This window comes from Alligator mississippiensis, chromosome 1 (assembly GCF_030867095.1).
Source record: "Alligator mississippiensis isolate rAllMis1 chromosome 1, rAllMis1, whole genome shotgun sequence".
In the NCBI taxonomy this organism is placed as follows: Eukaryota; Metazoa; Chordata; order Crocodylia; family Alligatoridae; genus Alligator; species Alligator mississippiensis.
This window is the reverse complement of record NC_081824.1, coordinates 145,658,536-145,675,750: the sequence shown is the minus strand read 5'-3', so window position 1 is coordinate 145,675,750 and position 17,215 is coordinate 145,658,536. Positions and strand designations below refer to the sequence as shown.

At 41.1% G+C, this 17,215-nt stretch overlaps 1 protein-coding gene across 6 annotated transcripts in view; it reads right to left on the bottom strand.

The window, feature by feature from the left end:
* Window positions 1-16,884, bottom strand: part of SMOC2 (SPARC related modular calcium binding 2) — a 211,874-nt gene extending 194,990 nt beyond the window's left edge. For 2 of the 6 annotated variants that reach the window (XM_014596833.3, XM_019479868.2), the window contains exon 1: window positions 16,203-16,881. In XM_014596833.3, the coding sequence (XP_014452319.1) occupies window positions 16,203-16,280 (78 nt within the window). In that variant the 5' untranslated portion in view covers window positions 16,281-16,881. Of the gene's footprint in view, window positions 1-16,202 lie in introns of all 6 variants that reach the window. The other 4 variants (XM_019479866.2, XM_019479865.2, XM_019479867.2 and 1 more) reach the window with 4 other exon arrangements.
* Between the last annotated feature and the right edge of the window lie 331 nt (window positions 16,885-17,215).

Sequence of the window (17,215 nt, the reverse complement as noted above, 5' to 3'; positions counted from 1 at the left end):
GCATGGTGTAACTGGATTTGACTAAATAGCAGTTCAAGAGTAGTCATGACCCAAAAGAGATGCTTCCACTGCTGGCAGGGGCAACAATGAGATCATTGTTGAAAGTCTGACTAGATACCTTTGAAGTCATGACCAATAAGAGTGAAATCTGTGCCCCAGCTTATCAACTGGGCAGCAGGAGTGTCACATATTGGCCCTGTACAGGAAAAGGTGGATTTATCCAACTTTAACTATTAAGCACAAATGATTAAAGCACAGTTTGGTTATAAGCAACTCATCACCAGGAAATTGATCTCTTTTTTTCTGGCTGCAGAGCACCTGATATAAAAACATCTTGCTTTGCGTGGGCGCAGCACAGTGCCACTGCTTACTGGACTTGCTGATTAGTAGCATCAAGGCACTTAGCCAATGGGATTATGATAAACAGAGGCCACTGTACATATAAGTACCATGCATATATTTGGCAGCTAAAACAAGCAAAAATTAAACTAAAAGGCACTGAATATGGTTCATGTGTCACCCATCATTGTTGCTGCACTAGTGAAGGGAAGTCAAGATTAACTTCTGACAAAAGCATGCTCTAGATATTAGCATACACAACCTTGCTCCCAAGCAATTTAACAAAAAAAAAAAAAAAAAAATCAGATTAGCATTTGTTTATTGAATCAGTTGAAAGCTAATTCAATTATCTTTCATTTGTCTTTCATGGTATAAGACTGATTCAAATTTTCCAGCAACGTGTATCGGGATACCAGCATCAGTCAACAAAGCGAAGTGAAGGATTCTGTTGCACACTTTTAGACAGTACACACTACACTAGGATTTTGCTGTTCATTAATAATGCTTCCCAGCTATAAGTGCAAAGTGCTGATAACTAGTTTCTATTTTTATTCAAGAAGAGCAGAGCTACTGCTTACATTCTACATGCATACACAGACTGGTATAACTTTATCAATGCTAGAACTAGGGCTTTGAGTTCAAGTATTTTTGCTTTTAACTCCAGGATTGCAAATGTATTTGTTTGGGCAGGGGTGCTGGTTAAATGAGTTAAGCATATTTTGTTATTTTACTCGTTCAGAAAATCAGCTCTTCCATCAACTTATCATTTTTTCAGTTCTCTTCATTGTCTCAGTATCTTTCTAGTAAGAAGGTGAGCAGTACTAAACTGCACCTGGAATACTGTAGTTATCAGGGCTTGTCTGTACAATAAAAAGACTACCTAGAGTATGGTAATATTTTTTCCAGCAAATTCTTTATTAATTGAAAAATGATGTTGTAAGCAACACTGAAGCTATTCGCCTATTTTAGTAAAATTCCCCCAACAGTTGGGGCTTAAAAAATTAGGAGCTAGTTTCACAAAACCCTGGAGGGTGGAGGAAGTGATATCCCCATTCCATTCAATAGCTCAGTAATTGGGGCATACGCTCAGGACATGGAAGAATGGAGGTTAACTTGCGTGCGTGAGTTTGCAGTGATATATGAGGTCTTCAAGTCACTTTATGACTAAGCCTGAATTCAGCAAAGATTAAATAACTGGTTACTCTTATGTATAGACAAGCGTTCTATAGAGAGCTCTAATACATTGCAATGTCACTGGTAAAACTTAAAAGAAAAATTGCAAACTACTTTCAAAATCATAAAGCATATTACAACAAAGATCAGGTATGGGAAGTAAAGAATACTAGTTCCGTCTGTCTGTCTTCCTCTCTCTCTCTCTCTCTCTCTCTGAAACATATGTGCACACCTGCTTTCCCTTTGCCTAACATTAATTGCTTCAGGGTTCTTCCTAAAAACACATCCTGCATGCCAGAGAATAGCTGTAGAATATGAACTATGACCTCTCCAGCTCTGATGGGCTTGTCATTTCTCTTGGGCTTTTCCATCTATCAAACATACTCTTTTCCTTGTATGTCTCTCTCTTATACAAAGATCCCCTCGGGGATTAAACCTAGCGTTTACTTGACACTGATTTAATTTCTGTCAAATGAAAATAATGAGCTTTTACATGCGATTAGACCCATTTGTAACAAACTAACTTCAATGAAAAGGTTTAATTCCTTCTCGCTCCTATTAAATAAATGTTCTTTTCTGCCACAGTTCTATAACAAATCTCATTTTGGAGCTTCCACAACCTGTGTGTTAGGAAAAAACACAAACAGTAGCGTGCAAGAGGTGATAACTTCTACAGGCAGGGAACAAAAAACTGTATAACTTTTTTGCTGCTCCTGTGAAATAACACTGTACTTTTATACACCTGGCCATGAATGCAGTGTATTATTTCCTATCCATTTGGTAGTATAGCATGATAGACAGACAAGCTAATATTAAGAACCAGATTTTGCCTCAGACTAACCCTGAAGTGAACCTGAACTGAAGCGTAAAAGGAGATGTTTTTATCTTTAATTTTCAGTTATCTTTGTAAATATATCAAGTCTCAAATACAGCTGGCTATAATACCCTGACTAAAACCTGGATATTTAGGAAATAGTGCCAAATGAAAAACTATCATGAGGCCCCTAGACAGATTCATAGATCAAGAAAGGTACAAAAAATTGGATAAACTTAAAAGAAACATCTGAAACTGTGGCTACTAAACCTCTTAGCCTTTTGTGTGTTTTTCCTATTATTCTTGGAAAGCAAAAAAAGGGGGAAATTATGCATAGGAATGGAAGAAGGAAATACACACAATCATAGGGCATGGCTACATGAACAAGTTACTAGGAGGAAAGTTTTAGGGGTGAACTTTCAGTATGATAGCTACTCTGTGTAATGTCTCACATGAACAATTTTACCCTGTGGTAAATGTAGGGTAGCTGACCACCCTTTCATTTGAGGTAGGCTGCTTCTTATTTGCTACAGCATAGGAACAAGTACACAGTTAGTAGGGCTGTGCAAAGCTTCGGTCGCTGATTCAATTCGGTGGAGATTCGACCCAATTCAGTAGCCGAATCTCTGAATCTGAATCAAATCAGGAGACCCTTTAATCTCTCCAAATCGATTTGGAGAGATTCAGAAATATTCAATAATTCAGACATAGACACATCTTTAAATGTACCAGGTGGCTCATGAGTGCTGAGATGCTGGGGCAGATGGAGCATCCCACAGGAGCATGGGGAGCTCCCCAGCACGCTCAGCAGCAGACCCGGAAGTGGACCAGAAGCACTTCTGGTCCACTTCCACGTCTGCCAGGGAGCATGCAGGGGGACCCCCTGTGCCCTCCCAGCTCAGTGACTGGTGCCTCCTGGGTCTGGGAGGGGAACCTGGGGACCCCCATGGCCGATCACCGAGCCGGGAGGACACGGGGTGCCCCCCAGCACTCTCCTCAGCAGATCCGGAAGTGGACCAGAAGTACTTCCAGTACTTCCAGTCTGGGTTCACCGCTGAGCATGCGGGCCCCCTCCCCCATCCCCCCTCTGCCCTGCGCTCCTGTGGGATGCTCCATCCACCCCAGCATCGTAGCATTCACAAGCCACGCCTGGTACCTCGAGGTATGTAGAAAAAACATTTAAAGCTGTGTCTATGTCCGAATCATTGATTCTCTGAATCAGCATTGACTCTTCAGATTCAGATTCAGCCAAATCAAATTGGGACAGTGATCCAAATCAACAAATTGAATCACTGTCTGTGATTCTGGCCAAATCCAAATCCAAATCACATACAGCCCATTTTGCACACCCCTAATATGTAGCTACTGCAGAATAGCTGATATGCCATCAATTCACACTCTAATTTACCTTGCAATAATGTATTTGGGTAGCTATACCCCTAGCATACTTAAATTTTACTTAGAAACCATTGCTTGGGACTGTGGGGTGGTGACCATCTTGCATTTCTATTAGCAGCTGGCATAACAGAGGATGGCAAACATTGGTTTGAAACCCAGCATTACTTGTATGAACAAAAAATGTATTTCTTAACAGTATCTGACCCATTTCACAAAGGTTGGATAGACAACATCCATGCAGTAATCAGTCTGAGATAGCAGGCTCTTAAACGCCAGGGAATTCCAAAGGCATACATTTTAATCTCCTATGCAGAGGAGCTACCTGAGGACTTATGCACTCCACAGGTCTCCTTTAAGTCCCAAATGTGACTTTATTAGAGCAAAGGTCTTGGATGAACCAGTGATCTGCACAGTGATGATTCTCTCATGTGGTCTTTTGGCCAGATCATGAGACCATAAGAGTTACTTAGAGTTCCCTCAGTCAAACCAGTTAAGTTAATACTAGTTTGTTAGAATAAGGACTGAATAAATAGAGGGTAGAGCACTTTAAGAAATGGTGTGTGATTTCCACTGTAAGGTTTACTTAGCCTGAATGGATAACCTACCCCTTTTATATTTAACTGATAGCAGGCACTATGCAAGTTATTATTCATATTTATTACACTAGTCCTAATGACCAACAAAGACTGGGGATGCACTGCACTGCCAGGCACTGTATAAACCTAGAGAGGATTAGACAGACTCTGCCTAAAAGAGTTTACAATCCAGATATAAACAAGATGTGGTAGCAGAAAGGATATAAAGCACAAGCAAAGTGAAAAAAAAGAATGAGAAGGAAAGAAGGTTGATGGGGAAAACACAGTAAGAAGAATAGGTTTCAATTGGAGGCAAAGAGGTTGTGAGAAAAAGGGAGGAAGAAGGAAGAAATAAGGTGGGGGGAAAGTCAAGCCAAAAATGTACAAAATACTCTTTTTGTAAGTGTCTCTGCTTTGGGCCCTTCTGTACCTGCTCCTACTGGATGGAGTCTCTGGCCGGCTCTCCTCTACAGATTTTCCCCCAGGGCTCCATGTCTTCTGACTTCTACTTATTCTACAAGTCCAGGAGAACCATGAAAACTTCCCAATGTAGGTTCTCCAAGTCTATATTCAGCCATATGGACACACAGAGCAATTTCAAACTGAAAGATTCAAAACACAGCATCTTGGTGTCAGTTCTGTTTATGCTGTTCAGTATTAAAGAGCCAGATCTGCACCTTGCGTGGTCATGTGTTCCAAGTGGAGCATATCCAAGTGGGCATAAAATGCTGAAACATCAGAAAGATAATGCATTAAGCCTATTCAGAACTCATGTAAATGACTGCACAAGGTGCAGAGCAATGGGAAATTCAGTGCAGGAAATTTTGTCTTTCTCCTTTTGAAGAAATACCACCATCAATGTGTCTAAGCCCTATGAATTTATCATTAACTGATGAAATTCCATCATTAGATGAGTAGAGAACCACTGTTTCAAAAGCTTTTCCAAAACTGGAAAGGGAAATTTAAATAGTGAAACAATTTTCCAATGAACACCCCTTTCACAGACAAAATCATTTCATTTCTTTCAGAAATGTAATTTATGAAGCTTTTCAAGGAGGAAACATGATGGAAAGATAAAACCTCTTGTGCAAAGTTCAGATTTGCAACTAAATCCACTCAGGCTGAAATCCATCAAAAAATTTGACATGCTTGAAAGCTGCCTTCCTGAGAGGATGCTGTTTGAAACATAATCCTATTAAAGGCAGTGTGGAAAATAAGTTGTCCACTTTGTTTTATCTTGCTCAATAGAAGCCCTGTAACTAAATGCTTCAAAATGAATTCCTATTGACATAGGCAATAAAACATCTTAAGAGCCAGACAAACATCTCCTCAGCAGGGTGAACACCTCAATGTGATCTAATACAAAGGATAAGTTTTTATTGAAGACAGTTCTCTTTTACTCCAAGCCAGCCTGCCATTACCTTACACTTATTAATGTCATTCATGTTAGCAGTAATCTATTACAACCTTTAATGATTCCTTCAGTGCTGTCTCTCTTGTGTCCATCATTTTGGGTCCTACTGGAGGGCAGATCAAGAGGCAGTGCTAGGAACTGAGGGTCACATAACTAGGATTACTCTCTAGGATGCGTATGGCTGAGAGGGGAATACTGTACCACGGGCCTCCCCCTCCCCAGATGACTGAGCAGATCATGTTGTTCTTGGGCTCCCTCCAGTGGCAGATACTTGACATGTCATGGGTCTCCTCTACAAAGGAGCTACCTATCTTTTGGGTGAGTGATACTACCTGGCTATAGAGAGAATCTAAGAGAAGAAGGGGTGATAGGAAGAGAAGAGAAGAGAAAAGAAGAGAAGAGAAGAGGGGGTGATAGAAAGGGTGATAGAAGGGGTGATAGAAAGGGAGTAAATCTAAGAGAAGAAGGGGTGATGTGGCATGCTGACTGTAAGAATGTCTCCACGAATTACACTTCACTGGAAATTTATCTTGCATTTGGAAACTCTTTGATATCTACATCCACAAAGAAATCCCATCAAATAAAGCAGAAATAATTAAGGTAACAAATACACACGTGGGGATTTCAAAAAGTGTTTTTTTTATAATGTGGCTTATATTCTACTACAGGGTGCTGTCATCAGGACTGGGGACTAGATTGTTTTCATCAAATAATTTGACAAAAGGTTGTCAATTTTAACATAACATGGGATCAAAACCATGATTTGTGTGCACATACTCATGCATGAACTCATATGCCAGTCCTTCTAATAGGTATTCTCTGCCTTGACCAACGCCGTGCAGTGCCACTGATTGCAAAAGGGCCACACAAAAGGCTCATCAGGGCAGTACTTGACCAAATAAAATTTCTCAGAAACCAGGGGCCCAGGTTATCTTATTTTCAAGGTTTTTATCTGAAGTCATAAGTAATTGTTAGTACACATTACTATACAAATAAATATATTTGTCAACCTCTGATGCTGGAGGCTTGGATTGCAGGGGTGTAATGAGTAAGGATTTCAGTGCACTGTCAAAGCAATGCAGTGACATTGTACAGTCCCTCTTCTCTGGCTGTTCTTGGCTTTAATACTATCTTTTACTTTCAAGGGTACTAAATTTATATTCACATTTCAAAAAAGAAAACAGATGTATTTATATTAAAGTAGGGAAGACAGGCAGCCAAAGCATAGTTCAGTTTGTACAATGCTTATGAAAACAACTTTAAAATGCAGGAACTTTTTTAACTACAATTATTTTAAATTAGACTGTTAATTCTAATTCAGGCTCCTTTTCAGGATGTAACTAACTGAATATTTAAATCTTGTAGTCTAGATAACATGGCATTGACTACATCAGCTTATGTGTGCCTTCTCAGCTCTCTGATCAATACCTGTGCCCTGGATAAAGGGCTGCATAGATGGATTAGGTCAAATGGTTTGTGAATCCTCCAGAATGTTGCTCTTTCCTTCTTCCCTTAAAATGTTGTAGACCCCCAGGCAGATTCTTCTATTCACCAATACCCCGCATCTCTCCCTGTTTAATTCCCTCTCCCAGAAAAGATTAAGATGGAGACAAGGACACCAAGTCACTGATATCCCTCCCAAAATTACATCCATGCATGGCCTCAGCCTGCAGTGTCTTTTTGCTGCAACTTGTTACTTTGACCCCAGTTCATAGATCCATCCCAGTCCCTCTGTGATTGTGGCTTACAGATCATAAGGATCCCTGCAGAAACACCATTCTCTTTATTTAAATAATTTATGGTTGTCATGTTCAAAGAGAAAACTATATAGAGGACTTCTTCCATCACTATTGCTTATTGAGTCTTCCTTTGAGGTAGCTGCAAACATACACAAGAACTGATCATAAGAAATGTTCAGTGTAGAACAAACTGCAAGTTCTCTCTTGAGTCTCCTAATCATCTGTAAAACACAATACACTCCCACAATAGAGTAGAAATAGAGCAATACAGGCAAGAGTCTTGTCCAAGCACTAGATCAGTAGATGGTTCCTCTCTGGAGTTTTAGGTTGGGGGGTTTTTTTGTTTGTTTTTTGTTTTGGGGTTTTTTTGGGGGGGGAGGGTTTGGTTTGTATTTTTGTTTCACACATAGTAGTTAACTGCTTTATGGTGTAAAACAGGCTGCAAGTTGCCTATATACTGTCTAAAAATTAACTTAAAAACACAAGGACTATAGCGGGCCAGACCAGTGGTACATTTAGTTCAGTATGCTGTCTCAGACAGTGGCAGGAGCAGATGCTTTAGAGGGAGAGCATGTGAACAGGGTACATCTAGAGTGATCTCTCCCCGACCATACCCTCCCTAGTATTCACCGTTGTTGGTTTAGCAATGCCAGAGGAAACAACTCCAACTGTTCTGTTTTGTATAATCTAAAACAGCCAAATACCAGAAGAAAATGTGATCAGTCTCAACATATTTTCAAGGTAATGTGTCTTAATGTTTCACAAGATGATAGAACCAGGCATCTTGGAGCAAGCATGGAAAGCAAGCCAAGCATGGGGCAAAGGGAGAAAAAGTTGAGATTAGAATATGTAAATATTCTTGAGTGAATTTTGGGGCAATCCACTAGAAAAGCAAGGGAGCAGGTTGGAGTGGATCACCTTTTGGTCCCAGCAGTGATTCTTTGACATACTGGGCACATCTACATGAGAGGCTAAGTGCACAGTAGACTAATTCTACTGCGCATCAACATGTCACAGTGAAAGCCATGCTAACTGCTAATGTACAATAGAATTTGCCTATTGAATATTAGCATCACTTTAAAAAAGTACGCTAGCACTACTTGCACAGTAGTGCTGATTATCACACATTGGGCATGTCTACTTACGTGCATTTACTGCAAAGTGACCAAAATTACTGCACTGTATGGGCATGTCTACAGTACTGCACAGGTAATATGATGACTTACATCAACTTGAGCATAAATTTGATACCTGTGTTATGCAGATATCAAATTTATACCCAATTAGTTACTGTGCAGTAACAGTGTGTGGACTGACTTGGAACTACCTTTAGTCCACACACAGTGTTAATGTGTTTTAATGCCTGTATGTGTAGACACTGGCCTATTCTCTCTTACTGTGCAATAAATTTAAGCCAGCAAAAATGCATGTGTAGGCACACCCATTAAGTTAGTACTTTTTATTACAGGTACTAAACTTAATTTACAGTAATTCCAGCAATACATGTGTAGACATGCCCACTGTTTACCACCTTGGGTTTTCCTCAGCTTAATGATATATCTACTGGTCATCTCTGAAAACCAAGAAAATGATCGTGAAAAAGTTAGCTTTAAGTGAAGCCAGTTTATTTACTTGAACTTACATCTGCAAGAAGAAGAAGAACAAGGAGGAAGAAAAACAATCTGTTCTGCAAAAGGTAACTAACATTTTGGAATGCATATATCCCTTGTGCCTCTAGGAAACTATCCTAGTAATTCCATGTAATTCTCTGAAGCTCTTTGGGGCTGTCATGTCAGAAAATTCAGTCCAGTACCAAGCAGGTAGATGATCATGTCACATAAAACACTTAACCCACTGATGAATTATGGATACCATTCAGCTTTTTACCCCTGAGACTGGTACTGGTGCAGTTTCACCATGGGTTACAGATGTTCCTGTGTAGGCAAGGCATCCTGACTGAGATGGAAACAATTGAGAAAAAGCTGTGCTGCTAGAGATGGTATAATAGATTCAATGTAGTCCGTCAATTCCTTTCTCCTAAAAAGTGCAATGAGAGCCATAGGTATTTGCTGAACTGTAATGTGCACAGGTGTTTTTTAAACTTTTGCTGCATCTTCAGCCCTTTCCCATTGTCTTTTCATATATATATACATTATATCATATCATGTCACCATATAACAGATTACATGCATTTCTTAGACACCTGTTCTTTTCTGAGGGTGTTGTTCGCAAGGTGTTTCATTGATACAGGAAAAATGAAAGGGAATGGTTAAGAGCTAGATAGAGACATTTCAAAAGAGCTATATTGTTTTGGAATATGCAAGTCCATCAGAACCAAGGTGATCCATTTCACTACATTTCATTTCGGAAGAAAGCTAAAGTGAAAATTTTAAGAAAGTCAAAAATACCCAATTATACTATCTCGGAAATGAAACATTTTAACTTTTAACTTTGAAATGATGTTTAAGAATTTGTAGCAGTCTGAATCAGAGCAAAACATTTTAATGAATGCAAAACTTCTTTTCTGAAGTTTCTTTTGCAGAGAATTATAAAATTTTCGGTTTTGTTCCTAATCAGAACAAGCCAAATTTCATGATCTCTAAATTCTTTGTACTCCAGTGTAGTGTCCTCCACAAAGCTCTGCCAGAACACATCAACTAGATCAAGTAAGAATCAATTCCCCATGAGCCAAACTGAGACCTTTATTTGTAGTTTCAAAAATCGGGATCTTGATCGTGGCCCCCATTTGCTTGGTTTTTAATTTCCTGGTCTCAGGAAATGACAGGAAATAGAAGTACCAAAATACCATGAAAATGGCTGCTTTTGTGGTAATAGTGCCCTAGGCAAACTCCTGGAAACACTAGCAAAGTTACAAATGAGCCAGACCTTGAAGAGATTTCTAGCCTGATTTCTAACCAATGAGGTTCAGATAACCTCTGTATATGTGTCTAAAATTTGGATGCTTCTCCAAAAAGTGCCAAACCTTGAAAGTTTCCCATTTTTAAGAAGTTTACACTGATACTATGGCTCCTTGATACAGTGACCAGGAAATGGGGAAGGAATGAAAGAACCATGAAGGCCCCAGAGCTCTTTGACAAGTCTTTTTTTATGCATGACTTTCTTTAGTATTTTTCCCCTTCTGCTTTCAGGTTTAAAACACTCCTTGTGTGCAGTTAACCTGACATCCATACTATGCATTTCACATTATATGGTACAGTTTATGTTGGCTGCATGCATAAATATTACTTTTAAGTCCCAATCAAAAGTTCCACTGACTCTTAATAATAACCCTGTCATTTTATAAAATGAGAGGTGCCTTGAAAGTTTATTGTAGGGAAGCATTGTTGAGAGTGTTTTATTTTCAGGGCTGATGTACCCTTTGTTGCACCGATGCCCATTTGCTGTAACAATGCTGTTAGGATCTGGAGCCACTTATAGTTTTATTTATGGTCTTGGTTTTGAATCACAATTAAAGTAACTTTTCCAAATGTTTGGGTTTGTAGGCGCCATCCAAATGGGTCCCTAACTGGGAAAGCTTTGATTGTGTTTAGCTTCCCTCTACTGAACTACCTTAGTGGTCCATCTTATACTGGCGAGCATTGTGGAACCTATCCAGGGCATTAAATGCTATTGAATACTCACAAAGCATGTGCCAAGTGAGAAAAAGAAAACAATTGTTCCCTGAAATATTCAGCAACTGATGAAAGGAACTTTTAACAGGCCGAGGTGTTTGTTTCGATAAGGGATTTCTCCAGACACAAAGAGGGAGAGAGAGAGAATTTTCTATTTTACTAGTACCTAATCAGTATTAGATCAAAAGACGAATGTGTTTCTGCAAGGCTTTGGGGAATAAAATTAAATATTTGTGCTACATGATAAGTAATAAATGCAAATATTTTAAAATAAGAAATGTTTGCATCCTGTTGTTAAATACACACCCACACAGAACTGAAGCTAAGATAAAAACTGCCCTGAGAGTTCCACACATTTAGTAGAAATGCTTCCTTCATGCTTCCTCCTGAAGAATAAGTGCACTAACCTTGGTGTTACTTAGCATAGGTATAGAATGAGGGTACTTACAGCTTTGCATTTCAAAATAAAAGTATCAAGACTCACCCATGAAACTGCCCTTATTCAAAATACACCAACATAGCTCAATTCTATCTTCTAAAAATGTATTCCACTGAGGATGTATACACAAGATTTGTGGTAAGAAATATGATTTGCCCAAACAAAGATAATACACTACAAAACTATGCCACTGATGACTCCTAAGTGCTGTGGAGTTTTATCTGCTATCCCACATAAGTGTTTCCAAGCCATAATTAAGTACTTCGTTCCCACTGGAAGGTAAGGATGTTGTATATTAGTGTTGGGTTCCAAATCTAGGAGTTTCTTACCCCATGGTTCCCTTAAAATCACATCTTTCCTTCTGAGACTGCTCCCATCGCACCTCACCCAAATGGAAAGTTTTGCCGTGTTGCCAGTATTTTTTTTAAAACCTCCCTCCTCCATCTCCCCACAAGCCAATGGCACAGCCAGTAATTCATCATTTGAGCATCATATAAAATTTTCCTCTGTTTTATTCATGGTTGCCTGGCATTGCAAAATGCTGCTCCACCAAGGTGAGGGTTCAGAAGCAACCTTGAAATGATTTTTCAGGCCAGATTGTAACTTGGAATGCATTGTTTGAGGGGTCTTTGGGTCTTGAACACTGCAGAAATCAGTGCGGCTGTTGGCAGTAGGAAGCAACTCACTAACTCAAACCCAACAAGCCAGCTGTAGCTCTGCTAGCCTCAAATGAGGTTGATTACTACAAACTAGAGAGCAAGACGGAGCTGTTACTTGTGTGGAACCTCTAGAATGTTGTGACTTTGAGGTTTTGGTAACATGTTTTTCCCTTATAATTAAAGTCAGGGGTGGGGTTTCACCAAGGAAAATTGATTTTTAAGATATATTTTAATTAACTGGAAGCCTGGACTACACACAATAGAGCATCTTCTCTGAAAGTAAGCTCTTACTCTGCCTCTAGCACTAGTAGGGTAGTCAGTCAAAACAGCCCAGAACTCCTGTTCAGTTGGACCAAAAAGATAAAACTGAGACTTGGTGGTTTTAACTTCTGAATCTAGGACTATTCAAAACCTGAATGAGGACAAGTGACTCCTCCATGGCACATTTTCAGAACTCTCCCCTCATTCTAAAAACCTTAATTTTTGAATGGCCAATCTGAGACACCTTCAGCTTATGCCCCAAAAGCTCCCAGTGAATTCATATGCAGTTGTTGATGCTGAACTCCTTTTGAAACCCTGCTCCACAGTGCAAAAATGAACACACCTTTAATTTGTGTCAACTTGTGAAAATATTTGCCTTCATCAGTTATTTTCCCACCCAAGTTGTCACATAGATAAAGAGTGTTCCTTGCCTGGGAAAGGTAACCCAGCATTAGAGAATGATGGACCAAGTGAAAAGCTGTGCGCCAATTCTTCCCATAACCTTAGATTGGCTTCTATCCTTCCCCTGTTAAGCATATATAATACCCATTATCATTTCTGAGGGGGGAGTCACACGAGAAAGCTCTATTTGTTATACATTTTCTAAATTAATAGGAAAATGTCTGTAGGATGAATACAGAATAATTTATTATTGTGCTGCTTGTTGTTGCTACGCTTTATTTTCCATTTGAATGAGGAATGTGCTCCGTTAGTTTGGGGCAATAAACCTCCCTCATAATATCCAGACTCAAGAGCTAAGGTTTATTTTCTTGGGAAACATTACAAGACTTCTTTTACTCAGACTATAGGTATCCACATCTGTGTTGCCCATTTTATGGAATTGAGGTTTCTAATGTAGATAGCTACACGTTTGGCCGGATATTTGATGACTATACATTTGCAGAGGGCTTAAATTCACTCTGCCTACATTAATAGTGAGTTCAGTTGAAGCTACATCAAGGTGATCTCCCAGTGCTGAAAAGTTCTGTTTCAGACCAGGTGTGTGATTCAATGTTCAAACATGAATGCCTTTTTGGAAGCACAGGTTCAAATGCAATAGATTCAATTCTCCATTTGTCTAAAGCAGATAAACCGTGTGCCATACATACTATTTGAGAAAGGAACATCTTTCAGATAAAACCAGTCATGTTTGACCTGCATGGACATGCACCTCAGCATTTCTTATTGTAAGACAGGTGTGTTCCCTTGGCCACACTTTCCCCTCCTTCACTTTTGTGCAGCATGCTGGCTATCTTCCACAGTACAAGAAACATCTACATTTTCAAGTGGGAACATACATAACTGGTTTGGGATGGTAAAAGGATGAAAGGTGCTATTTAAAATAGAAGCCATCATTACACAGAAAACATAGAAGCATAAAGATGAATAAACTGTTTCTCCACTAATGTTTAAAACACTTGTAAGCAACTGAAGAAACAAAATATCAAGTATTTGATTCTCACTCTCCCTGCATACGGAACTTACCATCACAAATTTCTTCCAATATGACTGTGAACACAAACTAGGATTTCAAGGATAAAATTAACCTTGCACTAAAGTAACACCAGTATTTAAAAAACAGTCCTATAGCCATCCAAGAGTGCTTTCAATCAGACTTTTCAAGTTGGGCTACTGCACTTACAAGAGTAAAAATGATAAAATCCACTTGACTTCATGAGTTCTGTGCTTGCAAAAGTCACACGCTATAAAATTCCTGGGATGAACTGATTCCCGTAAGGTTTTCAGTTAGCAGCTTCTAATCTACAAATAATTTCCAAGAAAACAGGCAGGGAAACAGGACCCCTTCTGAAGAATTTCAGGTATGAGCAAGCCAGCCACCCTACAAAATATCGCTGTGTATCATTTATTATCCTATAGAAACACCCATGTGGTGAAGGACTATGATAAAAATAGAATAAATCTCACTTTGCAACTGCCTTAAACTTTAGTATAAGAAACCTCCAAAGGGTACATTCCTCACCAAAACACTTAAAAACAGCTTGAAAAGAGGTGCTCACTGCCCTGTACGTTTACTCAACCACTTGTTTAAAAACACATTTAAGGAAAATGTTTTTTTTCCACAGATTGCATTAATTATAGTTTTGCAAACACTGCAAGCTCTACAAGAAAACTGAACCAAGCTATTAGCTGCAAACCTCAGGTCTTGGCTAGAGAAGTGGTTATGGCTTATTTAGCAATCCTAATGAATTGGCTCACCCATCCCAGCACATAGCCCCGTGTTTAGCATCCGGGGCTCTGGCATAGCCAAAGAGGGCTGTAGCAGCCCTCAGTGCAGCTTTATTATGCTGAAGGAAAATAAGAACAGGAATATGAGCCCAAAAATCTGTAGAGACACACAGTAAACTTCCACTTAACAGCAAGAGCTCATCCTTCTCCTTGGGAAATGTAAATGGCTGGTGTATTTATATACATATATACATACATATATATACACACATTTACATTCATTTGTGTATATAAGTATATCCACATATGTGTATACACGCACACACAGACATATATACCCACAGACACATGAACATATAGTGTACATATATGTATTCAGTATATAGATATACAGTATATATTCTGAATACATACATGTATATATATATATACAGTATACATACATACGTGTGTGTGTCTGTGTGTTTATGTGTATATATAGCTATATATCTATATCTCTATCTCTCTCTCTATATATACACACACACATATCTCTCTCTCTCTCTCTATATATATATATCCCTGTACATAAATGCGCATGCATGCACATGCGCACGCATGCACACACACACACACTCACATACACACATACACACTGTATTTAGTACTCCCAATGTTCTTGGTGTTGTCCAACATGCACAAATGAAACAAGCCTTTGCAGAGCTTGCCATGTAAGTGGATACAGCAAGCAATTAAGGTTGAGGGGAGGGGAGAGAAGAGGGTAACTTTCTTTCCTGTCACTGTTGCTGGTCTCAGAAAACACATTTGAGCAGCTTCACTTCACCTAGCACATGCCACACAAAGGGGAAGCAATTAGCCCTGCAACAAATGCAACCTATAGGTACCCCTGGGTGACAGCTGGACTTAAATGCTGGATTCTCTTGAGGCTCCCCGGGACAGTCGGAATCAGTTTCCTGAGCCCTCTCTGCCACTGGCAACCTCACTATCGCCTTTCTTCTTTAATTTCTCCAGATGAGGTCTCCCTGTCTGCGGCTCCTCACACAGGTGGGGCCAGTACAGATGCAAAGTGTGTTGAGCCAAGTTAGGTTAAGTCACGTCTGCCAGATCTTTTGACAGGAAGGTCTGTCAAAGGGGAAGAAAAGTGTGTGTGGGAGGGTGTGTGTTGGGGGGGGGGGGGGCACCCAAAAGCAGGGGTCCAGGTCTCTGTTTCCACTCCCTCTAGGGAAATGCACAGGGGATCGGCCAGTCCTCAGCCAGATCAGACAGGGGGCAAGGACTGGTGGCTGCAGTGAGAAGCGATGCCAGGTGCGGGCATCTCAGCAAGCCAGCATCTCCCAAGCCCGTGTGTCACCTCCACATGGACAGGACCAAGGCGGGCAGCGGATCAGGTGGATGCACGGATGGGATGGAGGGATGGATGAATGGAGGGGCGTCTCCTGCCCACACAGCCTGCAGCGTTGCCAGCCCAGATGCCCCCAGCCTGGTGCAAACCCAGAGCCTTGCGCAGCCCTGGCACGGGCAGGGGGGCAGCAGATGGCAAGGGCGAGGCGCGGAGGAGGGAGCCGGCCTTACCGTGAGCGCCGACAGCTTCTGAGCAGGCGCCGGCACCAGCAGCTCCGCCAGCAGCAGCAGCAGCAGCGGCACCAGCATCCTGATCCGGGGCTGGGGCGGCCGCACAGTCGCTCCTGGCAGCAGAGGAGGAGGAGACAGGAGGAATGTCCTTGGGATCTCGCTCCCCACCCTCCTCTGGCTGCTTTTCAAACCTCCCCTGCTGGGAGGTCCTTTGGCTTTTTTCTTTTCTCTCCCCACCCCCTAAAGTGTGGGGCTGGGGAGGGGGCGCACTCTCTTCCCGGCCCTGGACACTGCCCACCGGGAGGGATGCGCGCTCGCCACTTGTTGAGCCGCAAGAGATGTGCCGGGCAGGGCGCCGCCTCCGCCGCCTCTCCCCGCGCCCTCGGCCTCCCTTCCTGCTCGGCCGGCGCGCCGCTGCCACGGGCAAAGCAAGCCGAAGGTGCCGAGCATGGGAGCGGGGAGAAAGAGAGGGAGAGAGAGCACGAAAGAAGGAAAGGAAGAGAAAGCAAGCAAGCAAGACAGGAAACAGAGAAAGAGAGAGAGAGGAGACAGAAAAAGAGAGAAAGAAAGGAAAGAAGACAGAAAGAGAGAGAGAGGGCAGAAAAAGAGAGAGAAAGAAAAGAGGAAAGAAAGAAGACAGAAAAAAGAGAAAGAAAGAAGAAAGAGAGAGAGAAGGAACAAAAAAAAAGAGAGAAAGAACAAAAAAAAAAAGAGAGAGAGAGAAAGAAAGTAAGCAAGAAAGGCACCCTCAAACCCTGTCCCTTTCCTCCATATCATGGATCAACCCCAGGAGTTGGGCTTGGCCCCGCTGGGCACTGCCCCTGAGCGGGGTGATGTGTGAACCTCCCCAAGCTCTTCCCTTCCCTTCAAGCTTATCCACCCCCACCCTTCACTCCTCTCTTTCCCTCGCTAGCCCGACCTCCCGCTTCTCCTCCCGATCTTGTGCTGATTGATTGATTAGCTCTCTCTGCCACTAGTTTAAACTACAGAGGGAGTAACGTAAAAGGCATCAT